Source organism: Amia ocellicauda, chromosome 3, assembly GCF_036373705.1.
Source record: "Amia ocellicauda isolate fAmiCal2 chromosome 3, fAmiCal2.hap1, whole genome shotgun sequence".
Lineage (NCBI taxonomy): Eukaryota > Metazoa > Chordata > Actinopteri > Amiiformes > Amiidae > Amia > Amia ocellicauda.
In genome coordinates this window covers 54,030,608-54,056,837 of record NC_089852.1, presented here as the reverse complement: position 1 = coordinate 54,056,837, position 26,230 = coordinate 54,030,608, and the positions used below count along the sequence as shown (strand labels likewise).

The window sequence follows — 26,230 nt, the reverse complement described above, 5'->3', positions numbered from 1 at the left end:
AGGCAGATACCCGGAAAATAAAAACCGAAAACAACAAGCATTATTATGAATAAGCCTAATTTTCGCTGATACCGTGAATAAGGTCCATTGGCAGTCAGTTAGACACTACAAAGACGACAATCAACGCTGATGAGAGAGTTCCGAAAAAAGGCAGTAATATTACCTCAGTGATATGGAAGTGGTTCGGTTTTGCGAAGTCTGACATCAGTGCTGACTGTGTAAAGTCTGTAAAAAATCTATGGCAAGTAAAAGTGGCAGCACAACAAACCTAGGTGTTGGACCTACAACAGAAACATGCAGCAGAATGGAAGTGTGGTACCAAGATTCAGATGCGAACTCCTGTCCCACTCCCAAAACCCCTGCTAAAAGGCAGCTAACATTAGCTGCTTAATTTTCTAATATTATCCCATATGACAAGAAGGTGCCCCGGTGTAAGGAAAGTAGACACGGTGATATTTCATATCACGAAAGAGAGTTTATATATATATATATATATATATATATATATATATATATATATATATATATATATGCCGATCAGCCATAACATTATGATCACCTGCCTAATATTTTGTAGGTCCCCCTTTTGCCGCCAAAATAGCCCTGACCCATCGAGTCCACTCCACTCGACCTCTGAAGGTGTGCTGTGGTATCTGGCACCAAGACGTTAGCAGCAGATCCTTTAAGTCCTGTAAGTTGCGAGGTGGGGCCTCCATGGATCAGACTTGTTTGGCCAGCACATCCCACAGATGCTCGATTGGATTGAGATCTGGGGAATTTGGAGGCCAAGTCAACACCTTGAACTCGTGATTCATCAGACCAGGCTACCTTCTTCCATTGCTCTGTGGTACAGTTCTGATGCTTACGTGCCCATTGTAGGTGCTTTCGGTAGTGGACAGGGGTCAGCATGGGCACCCTGACTGGTCTGCGGCTACGCAGCCCCATATGCAACAAACTGTGATGCACTGTGTGTTCTGACACCTTTCTATCAGAACCAGAATTAACTTCTTCAGCAATTTGATCTACAGTAGCTCGTCTGTTGGATCGGACCACATGGGCCAGCCTTCGCCCCCCACGTACATCAATGAGCCTTGGCCGCCCGTGACCCTGTTGCTGGTTCACCGCTTTACATTTCTCCCTGTAAAAAATAAAATTACTTTTATATAATTACTTTTATTTTTCGCTCGTAGCCTATTTCACGCCTCCCTGTAAATCCCACCCTCACGACAAAACAGTGCCAAAACTCATAAAGCAAAAATTACAGCATCGCAAGCAAGGACAGGGACTGCAGGTGCAATACATTTTTTTTGTTTACAATTCAAAAAAATTTGCATTTGTTTTTTTTTATTTTTGATCTCAACATAAAAACAATTTTCAAGTTTTTTTTGTTTTGTTTACAATATTATTATTTTTTTAATGCGATACTTATGGCACTAATTTGAGCCCATAGTTTCATGTGCAGTCCCGAAACTGGATGATATCTTCTTAGCATATGTCAGTTCTGAGACATGGGAAGCGATAATTAATAAGGTATTCTTTATAATTAGTTTAAGCATGGAGGCGTTTGATATCAAAGACACAGTAAACAAAATTTCATAAGGTTTTCTTTGTAATTAGTCCAGACATGGAAGCGCTGGTACCAAGGACACACTGTACTAATAAAAACGTATTAATAGATAATTTTGGTTTGTTACCCAAAGAATCTGCCACACAGATAAATCTGAGCAATCATAATAAGAGCAGAGAAATCCTAATAAAAACAAGTTTTAACTAGTAACCTTCTGGAAAGTTTCTTATATTTTCTAAGTTATACAGTGGGGATATACAATACATAGGGGGCAATTTTACCCCAACACCCTTAATGTGTGTCCCCCCTTTTTCCACATAATATCATAAGTAATGTTTGTGTGAAACCCTGACCCGTCGAGTCCACTCCAAAAAGTTTTCTGAATGAGGTTAAAGATCAAGGCCTTGTGTCAGTGAACACCACAGACACAGGTAAGGACTGCTTCATCTTTTCTTAAAAATATTCATGTTAAACTTATTGCCTCTTGGCACATTGTTATAGCACATAACCAACACCCAAGGAAGAAAATGAAACTGAAATATTAAAGGACTATTAACTTATTTAACTTATTTTCCAATGCTAATTTAGTTTAGTACAAGAACAAAAATGGCTTTCACATGCGTTAAAATGGATAAAGTGGAATTTCTCATAGACGACACTTTTCAGGAGATAGAGGAGGTGTTGGTTATGATAAGTTGGTATCGGTTATTATTTTACAATGTATTTTATTGAAATTCTTAGTTCAGTTGTTTGGTATGTAATGTTTTTATTTGTGTGTGGTTTCTAAAGCCAGATTTAAATGTTCATTATTATATTGGGCCAAGTTAAATTTAGCTGTAAAATCTGTAAATTAGTATTATATAATGGTAGAGGTTAAAGGTAAGTCTAAGGCATTTAACTATAGCCTGACAATGAACAGCGGTTGAAAATTAGCTTTGGCTAGAAACCCCTGTATGCAGTGTATCTGTTCTGTGTTTTTAACCTGTAACAATGTATACTGCATTGCCCATGATTAATGAATTAATTAAAATAAAAAGGGTAGTATGTTGGTTTTAGGTAGATTAGAGGCCATGAAATGTAAAGCTAGTATTGCAGAGAAGTGTAGAAAGTACAGAGAGAAGAGCAAAATAAACATACTTGGCAAAACAAAGCGAGAGAAGTAAAATGAAGTACCAGTTAGTGAAGTGTCAGATAGAGAGCAGAGATGGAGTAGAAGCAGCAGACAATCACACCCATTGAAGAGCTGGCTGATGATCTTGTAGGCCAATGGTGTGTTGTGTGTTAGGAAGGAGATGCATATCCTGGATCCCTTACATCTGATACATTATGTATTATTGAAAAGAGCTACTGTATCTTATTTTCTGCCACTGAATGATAATGGTCAACATGGTATTTTCCTCTGCCCAGTTGATCTGAAAAAATTTGATAGCATAACCAGAAGGCTGGTCTGTGATGTTTCTTGGACTTCCCTTTCCATCTTTGGTCCTGACCTAAACATATAAGGGTCTCATTCAACAGCAGTTTCATTAATTTCAGGATTAATGAGCTGCAGGTTCTTGGACATACCTGTAGTGTGTTTCATATTACAACTCATAAACTTCATGTAGATCAAACCACTATGCATTGTTTTATTTATTTCTATGCTTTATAGGAATTAGTTATTTACTTTAATGTTGTAAAATGTGGTTGTTTTATTTCCAAGACCTATCTAAAAAAAATGATGCCATAACCGACACCAGGCATTCATATGAAAAAGATCATTTATGCAAAATATAACCGGAAAATGTAAAATATAATGCTCTAGTTAGTTATTTTCTACATCTACAGTACTTTATATCTATCTAAAGTTTGTGCATAGAATATAAATGTTTTCCTTTAAAAAAAAAAAACTAAAAAATAATAATTATACAATAAAATGATTGATGGCTGTCATGATATAAAACCTGAAATAAAAATAAATGTTTTTATATATATATATATATATATATATATATATATATATATATATATAATATAATATGTTGTTCATTATAGAAAATACAAATAACCATTCCAGTAATACGTTTTGTAACACTTTCATGCATCAGCCTTAATTGTATTTTATAGAAAGTGTCGGTTATGAGATTTTAGGGAGGGATTTTGTAACATTAAAAAAAATCTATGAATTAAAAAAAAAAAAAAATGTGCCAATATTTGAATGCCAAACTTTAAAGTGCCCTAAACATGAAAATGTTTCTAAAAAAATTAAGAATTAAGTTTTTCGGCCCTATCTAAATAGTGAAAATTGCCTGTTTTCTTCTGTGGTTTGGAGGATGTGTGATTGTTTTCAGGCCTCATGGTTTTTGTTTAATGCTCCTCCCACACACTGGCGGATGGATTCAGAGCAAGGCGATTTCCTCTGTAGGGTATATGACCATGCAGTGACCATCTGGCTTGGTTTTCTGACAATACCCTTAGAGTTGTTTACTGTAATTAACTTAAAATGACAGCTATGGGCAACTGTTCTTTTTCCTGAGGCTAGCCTAGATATTGCCATCCTTTCAGTTTTTCTTTTTCACTCATCTTCACACTTTACTACACTTTTTCCTCATGGCATATTGTGATACAGGGAAATCTAACAAGTAGAGATTTTTTTTATTTTTTTTATTATGGATTGTTTGACCTGAAAAGTAAAAAAAACTGTTAGTCCATTTCTTATTTATTTTACTCATCACCAGAAATCAGCAACCTAAAGACTCTTTAAAGATACATCTCACTTGCTTTCAATCAGGGCTGGCCCTAGCCTTTTGGGGGCCATAGGTGAGATATGATTGTGGGATCCCCCACCTCACTGCAAAACCTTCTAGTGATGCCCATCTTTATGGCAGAGAGAGAATGTTTAGGTAAAAGTAAAAGACACACAAATATTTGCACACCACAGAACATTATTGCACTTGAACAAACTGTACATGTTCAAGAAATAGATTTAGTAATAAATACAAATGTAAATAGTGCACTGTGCACATAATAACAGCAATAACTAATAAACAGATTAGATAACACCGTGTCACTTTTTTTTTTTTGTTCCTGGGTAGTAAGTGTTATTTCCTAATTGCTTATGCCTCAGAAGTATAGAAAATGTCTATTATTCCCCACAAACTTTGCTTTTGTGACCAGGACAGTGATGATTTGAAATTTACATATTTCCAATTAGAAAACAGGCGAATGTATGTCTTTTCATTCACATGAAGTCTGAAATTTACAGTATAATCATAAATCTCGAAAAACAACTCACTTCTAAATTGTAGTCATTTTTGTATTACTTTAGTATAAATACATGTTAATTTCGATTCATGTGGTTCTTTTTTTTTCTTACTTTATGTGAATGAAAAGACAAATTAGCCTGTTTTCTCAGAACCTTGTGAGAGGAGGGGAGTATCAGTGTGGGAGGAAATGAGATCCTATATATTTTATATCGTTATTATTTTTACCTGCAATGTGCAGCATTGGTCTGATACAGAAAATTCCTGGGGAGATCCTTGTGCTAGTGAGGAGATGTTGAGGGTGTGGGGTCAGTATATTCTGTAGAGGGCAGGGTATGGCAGAGCTGCAGTCTGTCATGGTGCAGCTGTCCACTCAATTAAGGCAGCAGGTCAGACAGCAGGCAGGGGTCTGTGGTGTCTGTTACTGACTAGTGTGACACAGGCTGATCCAAAGACTTTTGGTATGATATCGATATACACACAATGTAATGTAATGCTTTTTTCTGTGTCAAGACCCCACCCAATGTCTCTTGTTACACGACCATGAACTGAGAGGTGAGTCTCAGCTATTTGTTCTTGGGAGTGAGTACAAACTGAACTGGCACCCTGCTTAGAACCAGTAATCCATTCAACATAATGGAAGGAAACTGGCAAAACGTGGAAATGATCAAACTTTTACAAATGCGTCCAGAATATTGGTCCGTCTCCTCTCCGGAATCCACAGGCTTCTGTAACATCTCATTCCCAAGGCTACATCACTAATGCCAGCTGTCTCTGTTTTCTGTGTGAAAGGGCAAAGCCAGTGTGAATTGGGGTGCAATAGGAAAAAAGCAGGCAGACATTACCTGCATTTTACTGGCATTTCAGTGTGAATGTGGCTTTAGTCAGAAGAGAGCCTAACCCCCAGTGCTGTCTAGAAGGGTGTTATTACTTGGAGGGGTGGCATGTGTTAAAATGTTCTTATCCCTCCTGTTTCCAGATCAAAACAGCAGGGAAAGGGTGTGTTTTGAGTTAGCGGGAGTTCAGCTTTTATTCAGTCAACACTCACTGGGGCTGCTGCATTGATCTGAGTTAAATGCAGTGGTGAATAATGTATGGTATATTTTTATGGTATATGGTTATTAATGTACGGTCGGAAAGTGCCACATAGGATCAATTGCTTGCAGCAGTAAGACATTTAAAAGGGTTTGAAAAGATCATGAAAATCCTGACAGAGAAAGGACTGCATTGGACTGCAAAATACATTCACTTTTTTTGGTATACATACATCCTGGATTTAAATTAAATGTCTCAATGTCTTGTCAATTCTCTTACAATAGTTTAAATGTCCCAGTTTTTAGCTTTCCCCTGTTTACACAATCTTAACAACAGAGGCATGTTCTTATGTGATGAATCGCATGAAGAAATGGTAACTAGCCTATATGTATACTGCTAGCATAATAGTAATCCTAGTATAGACTATTTACTGCAGAAATACATCACTACCTTGATTAACACAACCACTGCCTGATCCATTAATTACGGTGGCAGGACAAGGTAGACACTAATAAAGCCTATGTATTTTATACAGAAAAAAAAAAATACAGAATTTGTGAAAAACTGTTTGAGTGACTTATGGATCCCAGAGTGTTGTAGCCATATTTATACATACATTTATTAGTTGTTATTAAACTACATAAGCTGTGACTGTATATTTCATATTGTATAGCCTATTTCATGATGTGCTGGGTGTCTACACTGGTTTAAACACGTGCACTTCATTTAATAATGCAACACAGTTTAATTCCCCCGCAGAGAAATAATAAGGGAAAATATCTAGGATACTTAAGCTATATTGTAAATGTTAATTAGATCATGATACAGGGAGAAGTAAAAAACGTTATATATATTTTTAACACGCTACACGCTGCTAAAAAAAAAAAAATTGATTAAACGATCAGATATGTCAAAATTAACACTTAACGTTCTAACAGATAGGCTACCATCATATTTTTAAGTGATTTTTTCAATATGTCACAGTTTCTTCTTTTGAATATCTTGTCACCCTATAAGACTATTCGATATTGTAAAAACATTTAAGTCCAAAGGGGAGGGTTGGGGGAGGTGCTGCTGAAGTGTTTTCAGCTTCACAGAGAGCATTGTATGTCACCAGTGGAAGAGGTACAAATCAATTGTGAAAATCCCTAAATTCCTCCAGGTAAAAAAAAAGTATCCCCCAAGATTTCTCCCCCATACAAATGTTGCCCCTAAATTTCCCCCTAGACACTTCAAAATCCCCTAAATTTGGGGGGAAATCCCCCAATCTGGCAACATTGCCGACACCCTTTGACAAGTATACACTTCGCATGACGTTGTGCGGACATCACAGAGTGTGCACTTGAGGGAGCGAGGGTGTAGGGTGTAGGGTCAAGCTAAAAGTGTTCAATGGGACACACTTCAGAGTCAGTATTCAATGCCTTTGCCTTTGCCCGAAAAAGTACCTATGCAATCTTTTCAAGTCATATGTCTCTGTATTTAATTAAAATAATAACAAAAACAACAATAATAATAATTAGGAGGTGAGATTAAAGGCTACTGCTTCAGTCATTAATTCATTGATAGGTGCTGAAAAGTTTTTTGGCTGAACTTTTGAAGAACCCAATAAAGAATTGAACTCTTTGAAGCACAGAGGATAATGTATTTATTTAACATGCCCGACATGGAAGCTCTCCACCTGACGGGAGTCTCTCTGAACAAGAAAATGTAACAGCCTTTATAGAAAGCATGACATGTGGTTCTGTGGGCAGGATCCAGTCATATGCTTCCAAGAAGTGTTGCTTTGAGGTCAGGTCTCTGGCCTTTGGATTGTTTGTGGTTGTCTTCCGGGGGGAAGGTGTGGGATGCGAAAACCAGATGGCTTCCTTTGATATACTGCAAGAGGTCCGATCCCACGGTCATCATTAGCAACTGTCAATCAATCATTATCAAAGACAGCTCCTGCCTGTCTGGAGAAACACCAAATCTATGGACAGATACTAAGCAAACTGGCAACTGTGTGCTATTTATCTGTTTGGGTGTTCCTTTTATCATAATAAACAGAAGTCAAGGTGGAGAGAGGAATGTCTAGAGGGTATGCCCTGAACAACTGCCTTAGTGGCTGTCGCTAGCTCGATTTAAATCTAATTTGCTCAGTCTGCATGCATTTATTAATGTAAAACATTATACAGTTTATATAAAACATTATACCGGCTCTTCAACTTTCTAATCATATATTTAAATCATGATTATATAATTTTATATTGTCTATCTATGTATTATAATTTCCTTGATACATAATTTAACTATCTACAAGTCTAACTAGCATTACATTACATTTATATGCACCCGCCACTGCCATATTTCCCCCAATTGACTTGTCTCCACCTTTAACGCAAAGAGTTCTGGGACTTCAGCGCTAGAACACTTCCGCATAAGTGTACTCTTTTGTACACTCTGCCGAAGGGAGCATTGAAGGGCACACAAAGCTCAATTAGGCTCCCTTCACTCATTCCCTAAGGTATTGGGACACCCCTTAAGATGGCCACTGTAGTTCTGCCGCCCCCACAAGGGAAGGGGATGAGGGAGCAAGTGTACGATTTGGGATGCAGCCAATGAATGGAAACGCTAGAAGCAAAGTTTAGGTGTACGGTTATAACCCAGCCACGCAGAGGTACCTAAACATGGCCAGTGAAAACAGGGTATTAGAGGCACTCTTACTGCAGTTTTATTAAAACTAATGAGGAGAATTATGTTATTAAATGTTAGCCATTTTGCAAGCAAACTGTATTCCTATTGAGCCTCCCTATGGCATGTACTGCTGCCACACCCGGGAGTATATTCCCCATGGCCTCCTTTGTAACTAACCCAAATGTCATTACTCCAGTGCACAGGAATCACAATGGAGTTGTTACAGTAGGCCAGGGTGCCCAACATTTTTTGACATGATCTACTTTTTTAATTGCCAGCCTGATGAGTTCTACCATTCCCACACATTGTAGCTAAAATCTCACACATTTTACCCAGAAAACTCCGTCAATCAGGCCATAAGAAAAACTCTAGGTAATTAATCTTACTGATGCATCCACCTGAAAACAGTTTGGTATTTGATTCAGTGTTGAACTGATGTTTCTTCATCTTAAAGCTGCTTTGTTGTATTTAGGGACAGGTAGGCCTACATAGGGTTGCCACCTGTTCCATAAAATACGGAATTGTTCAGCAAATTGTTGTGTTCCATTTTGAATGAATGCGGAATGCTATTTGTTCCGTATTTCCGTACCTGAGTGACAAAAGTAAAAACAACACAGTTTTGGCAACCACAATGAAACTATTTTTTCTTGGTAAACTTTTCCTGAGAGTAAATTGTTAAATTGCAAGCAAGTAAGGTTAGTACCTAATCTGTGTTCTAAGTCTGCGGAGACTTGTCGCAGACTTTTCACAGAACTGTCCAAGTTCTGTGTCTGCATGAACGCAGCCGGGAGAGATGTCACCAGGCGATGCAGCCACAGGCTACAAAGTCTGCACAGTAATGCAGCTTCTCAAGAGGTACTGTGCTGGAGCAGCCACGGCTGCAAAACAATCAACGAGTCCTGTGTGACAAAGACGTGTGTATCTCCAGAGACAAAGTGAGTGCCCCCTAATCAGGAGGAGTGAATTGCCTCAAGGGCATGATCTTATAGATTTCATGGTACATATGGCAAAGTATCAGACATAATATTTCAAAGTTTGCCAGTTCATCAATAAAAGAACATGCATGTATACATAACACAATTTCCATGTGTTCCATGCATTTGTAAGTGCACATCTGGCAAGGAAATACATAATAATACATGTGTTTTACATGTGTATTTCTCATACATTAAAATGTATATTTGAATCCAGTATAAATATGATATTATACACAAAAAAAGAGTTGTAATGAATTTGATCAATATGTGAGTATTTAAGTATCCCAACAGTGAGCAGGAATGAAAATGTATACTAATTAAACATTACAATCTAAGGCAAAAAAGAAAAGCCATATCTGTTCAACTGTAACACTTTGTGTCCTCATATTTACTTAAAATAAAGGTACATTTTATCAGGATTATGTTGTCAGAAGTCACCAGATATGGCCATTTAAAGGCTTTATCCCTACATTTCTCACGGTGGGGAATGCCCCCGGACTCCCCTAGCTTCACTCCACCTCTGCCTACCCTTCCTTTTTTTTTTGTTTTTCAAAGGTGGCAACCCTAGGCCTACATGTTATAATGTGTAAGTAGCCTATGTCTTTAGTCCATTTACCCAGTATTACTGTGAGATCATTAGAGGGTAGGTTTTGAGAACCACCTGCACACAGACTGTATATTAACAAAAGAATATTGCTGGGTGTATGAATACTGTTCTCTTATCTAATGCTATCAAGGCTGTTTGGATTTCAATAAAATATTCAAATTCAAAGACAATCAGTTTTATTTTTCCATTTAAGAATTTAAAAACCAATCCATGGGTAAAAATATACTATAGTGGCTCACCAAAGTATTTTGTAACATTATATAGATTTACAACTCTTAGTACTTGTATGACTGCTTCAATTGTACTTGTGGGTTTTTGTCTGTAGTTACTGTGAGGTAGCCTAAACTGTATTTTTTCTAGGTGATACAGGTTCAGTAGTAGGCTTAATTGATTTATGCCATTATCTGTTGCACAAAACTATTAGGTACATTTCATTACTCTTTTTGGACTGCAGTATATTTCCTAATTAATAAGGAGAGAACTATGTGTCTGATATTGTGCTTTTTCTTTCCTGGGATGTAACACTTGTGCTACAATATTTTTACTATAGTATAAAGGCTACAGACTGAGTCATTTTAATAACAATCTGGTTCTGCTTATTTTTGTTCTGTGGAGAAAACCAGTAAGCTTAGTCTTTTTTCCCCTTTATTTGTGTTGTACACACCCTTAGTCAATTAATGAAAATGCAATTAGACCCCATGTAAATCATGTTAACATATTACAGAATGTTTTGCAACAAAACAAAAATAACTCCAATATGTCAAAATAAACTCTTCTATGGGCAAGGCAGGGAGATTAAAGTGCCAGAAGAAGGGAGAAATATATATATATATATATATATTTTTTTTTTTTTTTTTTTTTTTTCTGGTTCCAAAAATGAATTTTCCTTTTTTACTATGATGTTGGCAAGATGCTTGAGTTAAAGTGCAATTAGTTTATGTATGGTAGCCCCCCCCTTGGCACAAGGCACTATAAAGTGATTCATTAAAGTCTGAACGCAGAGGGGTGGCCTAGGCTAGACTTGTTGCTGCCGGCTCTCTGCTCAAAATATGTTTCTACAGTTGCACTTAATTATTGTCTGGGATTTAGACCTGCTTCACTGGGTATAAAGCACTCCAGCACAGCGTGAAATGCTGTACCAAAAGCAAGCTTGCCCCTCAGCTCAGCACAAATCTGCTGAGTTTCCTCTCCCCTCAATGTCACTAACAAGTAGTAGCCATGACTTCTGCCAGCTGCATGTGTGTGATCTTGGGGTACAGAGCGGGTAGCACTGAGGGGCCCTTCGAAACCAGACAACCGTGCTGACAGCCTCCTCTGCTGGGGCTTCTAATCTATCATGTCCCAACTCAATTGACTGATGCACAGAACTTGTCACGCGCAACATGTATAACAACAGTAATCGCAATGGCCCATTAACCATACTTATGCCATTTCACATTTTGTATTTTCAGTAAATAAAATCAGTACACACAAGCATCTCAGTGTTTATTTTATTGTATTTGTATTATTATTATTCATATTAAATTTAACTTTTGTAAGACAGGTGAACAAATTACAGTGTTTGGTAGTCAATTGTGCTACCAAGAGGTAACCTGTGATTTTAATTAATAGCACACATTTTTCATTAATGAACAGTTCTAGTAACGCAGCATTAAAGACCGACAGATACAATTTTAAAGTGCTAAAAAGTCTAGAAAAGAAAGACAAACATGCCAAGTACATATGTTGTTGTTTGTATCAACAGCCAACAATTTGTCAAGTGATAATGTTTGCCCTATGTCTAGAAGTACACATGTAAAACAGTTTGTGACATAATAAAATACACTTACATCAAGTGAAAATAAGCGTATTAAACATTTCCTATAAATTTTTAAAACTATAATATATATGTTTATTTTTTATCTTACATTTCTGTAAAACAATACTTTTTTTTTTGTTGTCCTGAAACAATTATTTTAATCCTGATAAGAATGGGATGACATTTATAAACAATATATGAGTTATATGGAAATGCTCCTCTGTGATTAGCTGGTTTCTCATATGAGTTATAATATGAAGAGTATCAATCTCTTTAAATTTAAAATAGTTGTTTCTAATTAAAGGCAAATATCTATCCCAAATTAGGATTTCCCAGTCATAGTGATTAGAGATATCTGTTGCCAGGCTTTTAGAAAGAGGTATTATCCAGCCAGTTAACTGATGCTCATTTTAGGCTATATCCTTGATATTTTGCCCTCTTTGCATATGTGAAGAAGGCATCCAAAGAAGTTGTGTTCATTATTTGAAGGAATGCTTACATGTGCTTAATCTTTAATAGTAATTGTATTTTATTTTTAAATTAATTTTAGGATCACAGTTGTTCTTTGCTCTAGTTTACACGATTAGTGATTGACAGTGATTCAGCTCTTATGATAAAACTGGTAAATTCAGATCTTTCTATTGGTTAGACTTTATTGCTACACTAAGCTATATATTGTATAGCGTAGTACTATGTATAGTCATAGTACTATGACCATCATACCCAAAATCAGATTAGTAGGAATTTTTCCACATATTCTTGTTGGCTACATGGGGAATGTGTCAACATTACATTTCCTGCCCATCCCACATATTTCTGGGACTTCCTGAGCTGCAGTGTCATTGTTAGCTGCTACTCCTACATTTCAGTTGTCTGCAAATTCAGCAAGCTTACTAACTGTTCTCAAGCCTAGATTGTTGTAAATGAGGAAGAGCAGTGGTCCTAAAACGTACTGCCCAGCTAGTTATTTTGTACATTCTAATATTTTGTAATATCAATATTTCCATCTTGCAGAAGATTTCACATACAATTTAGGGATTAAATGGACACGTATGTTCAAATATAACAATAATAAAAAACACTTATTTCTGAAAGGGCAAGCATTTATACCTTTTATCCCTGTTGTTCCTAGGTGTCCGATCCAACCAGGTGGTAGTTGACCAGCATGTGATGGCTGTCCTGGGCAAAAACATAACTCTGATGTGCACTGTGGAAGTGGAGAAGAATCTCAGCCTGACGCAGACCTCTTGGGAGAGGAAGGCCAATGGGAACACCTCGACATTGGCTGTCTACAACCCCATCTATGGCATCTCCATCGCTGAGGAATACCAAGGCAGGCTAAACTTCAAGACCCCTTCAAAAGAGGATGCCACCATTGTTCTGGAGGATGTCAGCTTTGCGGACACTGGGTTATACACCTGCAAGGTGGCAACATTCCCTCTGGGCAACACCCAGGCCTCGACCACTGTGACAGTCATGGGTATGTACAACAGCACTGAGGTTTATTTTTACTCGTGCATATTTATGTATTTAGATTGAAAAGCTTATTCTTTAATTGCAAATTATTTGTTTGACTTTATGTATTACACCAGGGGTGGGCAATTAATTTTGCTTAGGGGCCACATGAGAAACTGGGACTGTTGTGGAGGGCCGAACCAATAGGCTGAACTTAATTCTGCTCAATATAAATTTTGTCACAAACACCAACAAATATCCCTCCCTAGCCCAACACAACAACACTCCACATATAACACACATTCACACTCATGCATACACAGACAGACAGGGTCCCCGAACCCACCCTGCATACACACTTTTACATCCTCCCCCCACCTTTGGGCTGCCCTACTGGCACGTACACACAGACACCCGCCAGGATGGCTACAATATTTACACTGATATTTATGTTAGAATGTGTAAAATAGAGCTAACTTAAAACTTTTACTCATTCAATGAGAAGAAGAGAGTCTCTCTTGGACATTAACAAGGGAAGTGAAGTCAGGTGTCATTTCCGATGTTGCAATTGACAGCATTGCTGCAAGGTGGGCGTCACTAATGGAGGATCTGTCTATCCAAGTTTTGTTTCTCTCCAGCTCTTGTGTATTAATGCCTCCTGACCCCATACATCCATACTAGGTGTAAAGCATGCTTATATTAAAAACTGGTGTCTGGCATTTGTCAATTGCTCAGCAGGTTAAAAAAAAATACTATAAGATGCATGACCTTGGAGCTCTCATGCAAGGATCTATGATCTATGACACCTTTCTGAAAGGAGAGGAATCTTCACTGATTTTCACCATCTAATAACATTCCATATTACCCTGCAGAACACACAACAGCTACATACATTAATTTACCATGAATGACTTGACATGTAGCCATCAAGGATACAAATGGTGTTCACACTGAACTTCCCTCTGGTGTGTTCCATCTTTGTACTTGTGAAGGAGTCCCACCTGGTGCCATTTGTATGTGTCCCAAATTCCACTGCTTCACAATAGTTTTGCCAATACATTTTCTGCAGGGGAGATATTTACCAGATGAGCTCTTGACATTAAGTGTAGATTGTCTGTTTTAATAATGATCTTATATAGCTTTGCTTTTGAAAATATCCCCTGAAATGGTTGTCAAATGAAAGAGGGTAAACCGGTATTTGTTGTCATGTCTAGTTTAAGCCACTGCCTAAAGAGCTGGATCTGCAAAAAACTATGAAACCAGGATCAACTTAAGAAAATAAGAAAGTTTACAAACGAGAGGGGGCCATTCGACCCATCGTGCTCGTTTGGTGTTCATTCATATCTAAGTGATCCAAGGATCCTATCCAGACTATTTTTAAATGTTCCCAAACTTTCAGCTTCAACCACATCGCTGGGTAGTTTATTCCAGATTGTGACTACTCTCTGTGTAAAGAAGTGTCTCCTGTTTTCCATTTTGAATGCCTTGAAGCCCAATTTCCATTTGTGTCCCCGAGTGCGTGTGTCCCTGCTGATCTGGAAAAGCTCCTCTGGTTTGATGTGGTCGATGCCTTTCATGATTTTGAAGACTTGGATCAAGTCCCCACGTTGTCTCCTCTGTTCCAGGGTGAAAAGGTTCAGTTCCCTCAGTCTCTCCGAGTAGGACTTTCCCTTCAGACCTGGAATAAGTCTGGTTGCTCTCCTCTGAACTGCCTCTAAAGCAGCAATATCCTTCTTGAAGTGTGGTGCCCAGAACTGTACACAGTATTCCAGATGAGGTCTAGTACATTGTACAGTCTTAACATTACTTCCCTTGTTTTAAATTCTACACTTTTGACAATATACCCTAGCATTCTGTTTGCTTTTTTATTGCTTCCCCACATTGCTTGGATGGAGAAAGTGAGGAGTCCACATAGACTTAGGAGTCTTTCTCATGCGTTACTTCATCTAGATCTGTACCTCCCATAGTGTAATTATAGTGGACATTTTTGTTACCTGCATGTATTACCTTGCACTTGTCCACATTGAATTTCATTTGCCAGGTGTCAGCCCACAACTGAATATTATCTAAGTCCCTCTGAATAGCCTGTGCTGCCAAGATTGTATCTGCTGAGCCACCTATTTTAGTATCATCTGCAAATTTGACAAGTTTGCTAACTATCCCAGAGTCCAGATCATTAATATAGATTAGAAAAAGCAAAGGCCCTAGTACTGATCCCTGTGGAACTCCACTAACAACCTCACTCCAGTTAGAAGTGACTCCTCTAATTGACACCCTCTGTTTCCTATACATCAACCAGTTCATAATCCATCTACTTACATTACCCTGAATGCCTACAGCTTCCAATTTGAGGTGATGCAGGTGAGACTGATTGGTCTGTAATTTCCTGGCTCAGTTTTGTCCCCTTTCTTGTGGATTGGTATGACATTTGCTGTCTTCCAGTCAGTGGGCACATCCCCTGTTCTAAGTGTCATTTGGAATAATCGAGTTAGCGGCCTATAAATAATTTCCATCATTTCTTTAAGTACTGTTGGAAATATCCCATCTGGCCCAGGTGATTTGTTTGTAATTCTGCTAGTCCCTTTAGTACCTCCTCCTCATTTATCCTGATCTCTGTTAGGGTTTGACTGGACTGATTGTCAACCTGTGGCATGTCATCTGTTTTTTCTTTTGTAAAAACCTCTGTGAAATTACTAATTTAGAATATTTGCCACATCTTGTTCGTTTTCCAAGATACCTCCATTTTTGCCCTTTATCTGTTTCACCTCCTCCTTTATTGACCGCTTGCTGTTGTAATATTGAAAAAAGCTCTTTGAATTGGTTTTATCTCCAAGAGCTATGTTTCTTTCTATTTCCCTCTTTGCTTTCCTGGTCCCTTTCTTAAGATCTCTTTGCAGCTCAACATATTCTATGTATTTTGTTTTGTCACCATCCCTTTTGTATGCGCTATACAACATTTTCTTCCTCTTTGTTTTTTTGCATACCTCTATTAAACCATTTTGGCCAGTGTTTTTTGTTCCTCAATTTGCTAAGTTTTGGTACAAATTGCTCCTGAGCCTCAAGTAGTATATTCTTAAAATATACCCATCCATTTTCAACTGACTCTGTATCCAGTGTGCTCCAGTCTACCTCTTCTAAGTGCCGTCTCATACCTTCAAGGTTTGCTTTTCTAAAATTGTAGACAATTGTTTTAGACTTGGACCTTGTTTTTTGAAAGAATGCCTCAAAGCTAACCATATTGTGATCACAATTTTCCATTGGTTCTCTAACTACTGGCCCCCTGACTCTATCTTGGTCATTTGAAAAGGTCAAGTCAATACATGCACTCTCTCTGGTTGATTCCCTGACAAATTGAGTTAGAAAGCAGTCATTTACCATCTCAACCATTTCTATTTCTGCTTCTGTAGTCCCCACTGGGCTTTCCCAGTCAAAGTTTGGGAAATTGAAATCCCCCATTATAACAGCCACATCCTTGCTACATGCAGTCCTGATTACACTGTACAATGCAGCATCTTTCTGAGTTTGGTGGCCTGTAACACACTCCTACCGCTAATCCTCCAGATCTCTTGTTCAAAAGTTTCACCCACAAAGATTCTGTTCTGTTACTGGGATCTAATACAAGTTCTTCTGCCTCAATGTCATTTTTCACATATAATGCTACCCCACCCCCTCTTCGATTTTGCCTGTCTCTCCTAAACTGTGTGTATCCTTCCAACTTGTATTCATCCCCATCATTTTCTGTAAGCCATGTTTCTGTCACTCCTACAACATCATAGTCACACGCCAGCACTGTGGCTTCCAAGTCTAACATCTTGTTCCTTATACTCCTGGCATTGAGGTACAAACATTTCAGGACTTTCCTACTGGCAGTTTCCCTTGGATTTCTTTCCTTGGTGGAACATCTCCCATTGTCAGAGCTCCCTGCCCCCCTGGTTCCTAGTTTAAATGATTCTCAATATCACTGCACATACGCTCTCCCAATGCATTAGCCCCCCTTCTGTTTAGATGTAGACAGTCCAGTTTGTACAGGTCCCATCTATCCCAGAAGAAAGACCAATGCTCCATAAACCTAAACCCCTCTTCCCTACACCAAGCTTTCAACCACGTGTTAAACTTTCTAATCTCTGCCTGTCTCCCTGGCCTGGAACGTGGTACCGGAAGTATTTCAGAGAAAACTACCGTGGAGGTTCTGCTCTTTAGTTTTGTTCCTAACTCTTTACATTTGTCTTGCAGAACCTCTGTCCTACCTTTTCCTATGTCATTGGTTCCAGTGTGTACCATGACCAGTGGATTCCCCCCGGCTTTGGCCAGTAGCCCGTCTACTAGTTTAGGGAGATCTGCAACCTGAGCACCAGGCAGGCAAGATACCATGCGTGTCTCCTTGTCACTAGAACACACTGTGTGATCTACACCTCTAAGAATTGAGTCTCCTACTATAACTACCTCCTTCTTCTGGGGGGAGTGGGCACCATGGTGCTGTGGTGCTCAACTGCCCCCCCATCACCCTCTGAGCTGTCACTGTCCAACTCAGTTGGAAGGGTGTCCAGCAGTTGGAACCTGTTGGGCAATTCAAGCTCTTGGGGTGTCTCTAGGGGTTGTGCACACCCTTTTCTGCGGTTATGACCTACTGTAACCCAGCAGTTCTCTACGCTGTCCTGCTCTAACGTCTCAACTCTCCTAGGTTTTGGCGTGCACACCAACTTAGAAAAGGATGATTGGCTGTATATAGTAAGGGTAAAATAATAAAGTTGCCAGCAATTACTAAACAAATTATATCACTTGCCAGTCAGTTCTGGTTATCCAGCATTTTGTTTTAAAGCACCAGTAATACAATAACAAGCTGAACAATTACACTTTAGCTACTATTCAGGAACTAAAGGCTAAGTAGGCTAATCAGTTTAAACTAGGACACATGGCCCCTGCATTGTTTTGCCAGACAAAAACTCTTATGAGGAAGCCTTACGAGGAAGAATTATGAATCCTAAACCAGAGTCTTCAGTATGTTCACTCTTGAATGTGGATTTGCTAATGGTTTAAATTATTTTCAGAATACTACACCCTGTAATCTTTCCCTGACATTCTAATCACATGCCTTATTTAAGCACTTCCATTTTAACATTAAGTATAAAAAATGTATGAAAAACCATTAGTGCCAGATCGTTTCAGCTGCAATTATGAAAATAAATTATTTGCAATCTTGAGAAGGGTGTGACATTAATATATATCTAATGAGAGTTTGTACCACTTATTTTCTTTCTGGATCAATTAATTCCCTGTAGACAGACCGTAAAAGAGAAGTTTCAAATTCCCCTGTGTTCTTTTGCAATGGCAGGCAGCTTATTAAGCAGGTTAATTAATATTCAAGACCTGGTGATTGTTTGTGAAAAGCTAAGGACATTACAATAATAAGAATTTCTGCCATATAGAAGAGTACCAACCAGGAATGTGAACGACTGCTTTGGAAGAAACTGTATGTTGTCTTAAATGTCTGTGAAACATGAAAGCTAAAACAGTACAATTAAGGGGTCTTCCTTATTTCTAAACCAAATTAAAAACTTAACATTTATCATCTCTTGAGTTAGAAATCAAGAAAACAAACTAGGTGTCTGACAGTATTGTATCTCCTTTCAATTATCTTAATACATCAGATTTATATTACATCATATCAAGCAAATAAGGTAGGATTTTGTCAACAATATTAAAATAACTGAAAGGGTTGAAGACAGTTAGTTAGAACATTTGTATACTTGAAATAGAAATGTACAGAACAAATGCATTGTCTTCATATTCCTATTGTTCTGATTAGCTTTTGCAATTCATATATGAATATATGGCAGTATAAAAAGCTATGGTTTTAATCACAAAGGACCATGGCTTTATTTAACTTTCAAAGCAGTGGTATCAGCTCTCTTTAGCCTAAATGAACTAATTTGACCTAATTATTAATCAGATTTTTAAACTATTCTTTGGTTTAGGAAGTTGAGATTAAGTTTTTTTATATATATATATATATATATATATATATATATATACAATTTCATACACAACATATAATCTCCAACTTTTTCAAATCATTACACTTAGGATTAGGCAATTCTTTGTTTAATTAAATGTTAATAAATTGAATTGGAAAAAAGTAATGCAGAAAGGGGGTCCCCAGGACCAAGATTGAGATCTGCTGTTCTAAGACACATATATTAGGCTGTTCAGAGGACTTTTAAATATGGTCTGCATGCTCTGCAGAGTGATAAGTGCCTTACTTGAACTATAGTGTTGAGAAACTGTCCTATATTGAGATGGAAATTATCCTAAAAGACGACTTAATGGTAGTTTGAGTAGACCAAGAGAGACCAGAAAGCATTCAAATATGTTTTGAATTATATGTTGGAAATTACACTGAAATATAAAAGAGCACAAGGAGATAAAGCTGAAGTATAAAGTGTCACATTTCCAAAATGCATTGCTTATGTAGAATGTGTATCCAAACATTTATAATACATACAGAGCACACCTGGGTGTTACTAGTATACTATGAGTATTGCTACTCTGCTTCCACTCCTGCAATGGATACTACTTTAACTTACAATGATAACAATGATAATCATTCCATAAGGAGCCTGATATGAGCACATCTAAGTTAATGTGCTCAGGTGGTGTTACATATTGTCTCTGTGTCAAAGCTGCTATCTCTACAGGACAGGAGTGGACATTTCTCTGGGTGCATAGTACAGTCCACATAAGCCACAGCAAGCAACCTAATGTTCACGATGGGAAATCATTACACCTTCCAGTAAGCAGAAGAGCAGGCCTCTTGAAAATTACTTATAAATTACTGAGGCCTTACTGTGTGAGTCAGGGTTAGATTAGACATCCCAAACACTGCTATCCTGCCTTGGAGGGGGAGAGAGGAGAGAAAAGTTGGTTGTCTAAAATTAGAGCTGGTGGAATGCCGAATTGGCTTTACTTGCAGGAGGTGAGCTGCTTTTCTATTTCTGGTAGAGGGTTGTGTAGATTTATCAGACTGTGGGTCCTGACTGAGGCAGAGGGGTTGAAAGTCTGATTACTGATTGACTTAGGTCAGTGTTGAATCCTCACAATAACTGCAACTGTAGAAGCCCAAGGACAGGAAACACCACAGCTGCCTCAGATTTCCATGAACGATCCGGAAAGCAAAAAGACGTGCAGTTTATAGTAATAGAGAGGGTGGATTCTGTCTACTGGTGTAAAGGTTACAGAATATGGTTGTCACCTTAATTTCTACACACAGCAGTCAGTTTGTATGACGGCTAAACCTTAACAATGGAGGGTGATCAGTGCCAAAATTAAGATGAACGTGATTATGAACATGAACGTGATTATGAACATGAACATGAAGATGATTATGAAGGTGAACATGAAGATGATTGTGAAGATGATTATGTGCACTGGATAGGACAATAAGCGCACTGGCTACCGCCCACTAGCTCTGATTGAGAGTTCAATGTTTTGTCACATCGAAAAAAAAAAGAAATACAACAGACGCTACGAAATGTAGAAGCGCACTGAGAAATGCAAATAGCAAGGAGACAAACGGGAAATAAATATATACATGTTGAAACTAATGAATGTATAAATAAATGTTTAAATAAACAAATTATATATATATATATATATATATATATATATATATATATATATTTAATATATATATATATATATATATATATTTAATATATATACACACACACACACACGCCAGAATCCCTACAATATTATCATCATTATTATCATTATAACATTAGGGCTAATAATGATAATTAAAATAGTATTATTAAGGCCACGATACACTATGCAATTTCCATGAAATCCCAATGTGTGAAATCATGACGCAATCGCACGCTATATAGAGGGCGTTTGGGAGCGAGACCACGTGGTGAAGTTCGGATTTTTGAAAGAGAAATGCAAGACAGAAGATCCAGAGTGTAAATACTTTCTGTATAGGCATATGTAGTTATGGCAACTTCAGCCATGCTGTACATTGTGGCAAAAAGAAGGCGGCTTCACTGAAGTCTATGAAAGTGTACACTCTGTGTTTGTTGCAGAAATTAATGAAAGCAATACTAGTTTAAGTATTGTACTTTGCAAAATAAATTTGTCCAACGTATTTGTTCAAAACTTGTACTTCAATATTTTTGCGATATCTTAACACTGATAGTCTTACATTGTTTCATGTGTGCATGTATTTATACAAAACGAAAACAAACAAAAAACATTGTACACTTTTCTTTGCTAAAACTATTTTTGTTACATTGAATCAGGGGTATGCATAAATCTGGAAGTCATCACAGTATATTTCTTAAAACATCATTTATCGAGCAGATTTAAACAATGTCCATTATAATGACTGGCGATTATATGGTTAACACTAGAAACGCCGACATTTCAAACTACCTACAAAAGCCCAAACTATAGTATGATAATGATAGGCAAACGATCGAGTAGTGAGTAGTGTATTTAAATGGAAATATGATTGTTATAAATGACATCGGCGCTTTTTTTTCTAAACGGGTACACTGCAGTCAAAACACATAGACACATAGTGTTTATTTGCGGTCTAATCACTCTGTGTCCACTCAATCTGACTACAGTTGTAAGGAGGCACTTGTAATGCTACACAATGCGTATGTTTTTCAAGCACATGAAAGACTGTAGGTGAGGTATAGATTGCGACTTGAACGTGATTTGCGTTTATGCAGCTAAAACACCGTAGGCACATTTTATACATATATAATTACGAAAAATCACGAACGAGTATCCGCAGTGTATTCAGGAACACAGTAATTCAAATTAAATCTATCAAACTGAGCAGCTCAGCGCTTCTAGTGCTAAATTATAAAGGCGAATCACGCAAGATATCCCATCACTAGAGCTACAGTACAGTATCGGCGCACACAATGCAGGTTTACAAGCCGCAAACGGGAAACTAAACTTTGGATTCAGACTCGATTCGTAAAAAATTATTGAAGACAAGGAAACGATTTCTGTTTCATTTGCATGCAGTGCTTTTCTTACAATAGCAGTGTGAGTAGTTTACAGTATCATTTGTGAGAAAAACACGCGTTTGCTGTAGCAATTATAGTTTGCTCATTATAATGATTTGGTGTTTTTTTAAATATACATTCCTTTTTTTTTTTACCATTAATGTCACAGCGTTGTTATACTGTACTATCAATGCCTAGTATTTATGAAATTATTGTGTGGCACAACCACTTATTTTAATAAGTGCCCGATTAATCAACCAATGCCCATTGATTAACCGATCAAATATTTGAATCGACTGACAGCCCTAATATATATATATATATATACGGCTCTGGAAAAAAAATTGAGACCAATCCAAGTTCAGAAATCAATATTAAGTGGTCTCTTAATTTTTTCCAGATCTGTATATATATGTGTGTGTGTTATTGTAATTAAATGTATGGTTTGTACTATTAGGCTTCCATGCGAAGTGCTGGAAGCCTATTGTTTTTGATAGGATTTTTAGGCTTCCATGCACGAAGTGCTGGAAGCCTATTGTTTTTGTTAGGATTTTTAGGCTTCCATGCACGAAGCGCTGGAAGCCTATTGTTTTTGTTAGGATTTTTATTAGGCTTCCATGCACAAAGTGATGGAAGCCGATTGTTTTTGTTAGGATTATTATTATTATTATTATTATTTTTTCCTTCCGCCAAAACTTCTAATGCCCCTAAAACGCTCATACATGCATGAAAACTCACGAAACTCGCAAGTGTTGTAGACGCATCTTATACCTACAAATGCAGTGAAAACAACAGGTGTCGGTCACATGGTGCCGCCGCCATGTTGCGATGAGTGTCGAAATTGTGAAATGCTACAAAAATCTTCTTCTCCAAAACCAACGGACACATGCATATGCAACTTCATACACATGCATACCTTATGCCCTACTGTTACGCTTGTTCATCAGAAGTTCCCCGGGCACACGCTTTGTCCGCCATGTAGCATTCTCTGATTCCAGCTTTGGTGCCTTCTAATCCATGCCACTTATACCCACTGTGACAGAAATTGGCATGCATGACAGTACTATAGAGTACTACCAATGTTGTTAAAGGTGAGTTGCCTCAATAAAAAACATGGGTGCTGTGGGCCAATGAAAAAAAACGTACACGCCACTTCAGACAAGTTACACATTTTCTTGGACACTGGAATGCAGTACGCACATGAAACTCAGCACCTATGTCTGTCTGTGCATTGAGCATAAAACCTGATAATTAAGATTGTGAGGTACACGGTTAAGCCACAATGTTGGATTTAACATGTGTCCGCGTGCGAAAATGAAAACCGCTACTACTCCGGGACTCTAAAGCCCAGTGCCCTGAAACTTTGCATGTCTTAATTAGACACTGCTATCTATCACGTCTGCAAGAGACAACTGACTGTGTGCAACAACATGGCAGCCACAAGAAAATGACTGTGCACATATGCAAAATAAACATATTTATAAAAGCATGAAATTGACCCCAGAAAAACCTATCGGCAAAATTCAGAAACTCAGCAAATTGTGTTACGATATGTCACTTATGACAGCAAATATATTCAGAACTATAACCTAATGTACGTAAATTGTCAGTGATTAAACTAGTTTATGAAGCCAAGTTGAAAGGACACAAAACCTGGCTGCTGTACACCAACCAAAATGACAGCTTCACATGTCAGCCACAACATGACATTCCTTATGTAGACTTCTACCTCCATCATGTGGGCAAGTTTGAAAATTGCTTTCTGCATCTTGAATGACACAAGAATGAAAACTTCACATATATGCTGAAATTAAGTAAAAATGCAGTGGAACCTTACAGAATTGATGCATGCAATCAAGAAATTAATATTATAGTCCAGTGACACTGAAATATGCACTACAAATGACAAAAGATTGAAAACCTCAAATGTATACTACAATGGATTGCAATTGAAAATTACACATTTAATAACATGCATTTAAACTGCAAATGCCTGCTCAAATCTGAAACCTACTGATACAACATGGAAGCCTTAAAAGTTGCATGCAACTTCTAGTTATTATTAGCAACTGTACGCTATCCAAAACGGAGACATCAAATTTTTTTGTTTTTACAACTTTAAAAGAAAAAGACTAACTTAATCAAAGCTAACTTACCAGTATACAAAATATTTATAAATGTAAATGTATAACTTTTCATGTAATCACTGGGCAAATATTTAACACAGTAACATAAAAAAACTAGAAGATCTGTGAAAAAGAGCAACTCCATGTATAAGATACACGACTATGATTTGAGGAAAACGAAATGGGAGGTATGAAATATGAGACTGAAAGGAAAATATTTATTTAATGTTTATTTAATATTTAATGAATGGCTTTTGCCAATTTACCACAGTTTTATGTGTACAGGACAGTAGCCGTAAACAGTGGGAAAACTGGTGCTTCTCTGGCTCTGCTTTCCTGTCCAACTTCCGATCTGCTGGTCAAGGTTCCCAGTGATGTTGTCATGTGACTCCTTCTTGCTCTCTGATTGGATACTTGTCCAGGGCGATTTCATGCAATTTCTTGAAAATAGGACTCTGCTCCATTGCTTGAAATTGGATGAAATCGCAAGAAATCAGATATCTTTTACGATTTCACTGTGAAATTTCGATGAAATTTCCAGGAAATCCAGAGCTGCATTCAGATTTCATGGAAATTTCATAGTGTATCCTGGCCTTTATATGTGGGTAGTATGGGTAGTAATTTGAAGGCTGTTGCTAGAAAGATGTGGTCTTGCAGGTCAATAGTAATGTAAAGCTGCTTAGTAACATAAAGTAGTCACCAGATTGAAATATCACTCCCAAAGCACAGCACTTTGACCCTGGTTGTGTCTTTGTACAGATTGTTCTGAGAAGCAATTGATTTTAATATTAGATGGAAATGTGTTTGTTCATTTTACTCCAAAGGCAACAGGACTTATTTTTCTACATATGAAGCCTGCAGCTCACAGATCCTCAAAATAAAGTGGTTTGATGTTTATTTCCCTTTCCTTGGAAAAGCAAGTACACCCTGCCACAATGCAAGTTGGGCCGAAAGAAAACATTCTCCAAAATAGTGTGGTTTGCTTTATTTGTTTTGTGTCCCTGGGTTCTATCTGAAATCACAGTGAACCCAAGGGAAGTCCCAATCCACAGAAAATGCTACCCTAATTAAATTTGTGCTTTATTCTTCACTGTTCAACTGTTTAGTCAATTATTTTTTTGTTTTCAATTAAGGATATGAAGCACTTCTTTTCTGCTGAGTTGAAAATAAATTGAAAATAAGCAATTGTATTGGACCTTAAGAGAAGCATTATTCTCAAGTTTTTATGGTAACATTGGGGAAGAATGTGTCATTGTTTCTCCTCAGTGACATTGGATGAAGTAAATCTCCTTTACAGTGTTGTGACACAGAATAGACTTATATTGTGACAACTGCACTCAGGCATTTAAACTGTAACTGAGTGTTAAAGCTGTGAACTCAAGATCACCCCACAGAAAGATCTGAACCTAAGCAGCGACGGTAAATCCTATCATTTTGACATGAGTTCATAAGAAAGTGTCTTGCTCTGTTAAATATTATAATTCAGTTCATTTAATGTACACCCTGCCACTTAATGTGCACTTAATGTGATTTCCCTTAAAAGTATATTAAACCTTACTATATAAATAAAAGGTTGGTTTTAATCCATAGTATACCACACCATTTATGTTGTGTGGTGTTTAATCCAAGTATACAATAAGAAGGAATAACCCCTCTCTTCAACATTCAAAAGTTCAGACAGATCTTTGTGAATAGGTTTAATTTTCAAGTAGTTTTCTAAAAGTACTTGCAGG

The 26,230-nt window shown here is 37.5% G+C and overlaps 1 protein-coding gene across 2 annotated transcripts in view; it reads left to right on the top strand.

Moving 5' to 3' along the window:
- The window catches only part of LOC136746996 (nectin-3-like protein), a 193,829-nt gene that overhangs the window by 63,876 nt on the left and 103,723 nt on the right, over positions 1-26,230 (top strand). For both annotated transcript variants that reach the window (XM_066699933.1, XM_066699932.1), the window contains exon 2: positions 13,029-13,376. In XM_066699933.1, coding sequence (XP_066556030.1) covers positions 13,029-13,376 — 348 coding nt within the window. The remainder of the gene's footprint in view (positions 1-13,028; positions 13,377-26,230) is intronic.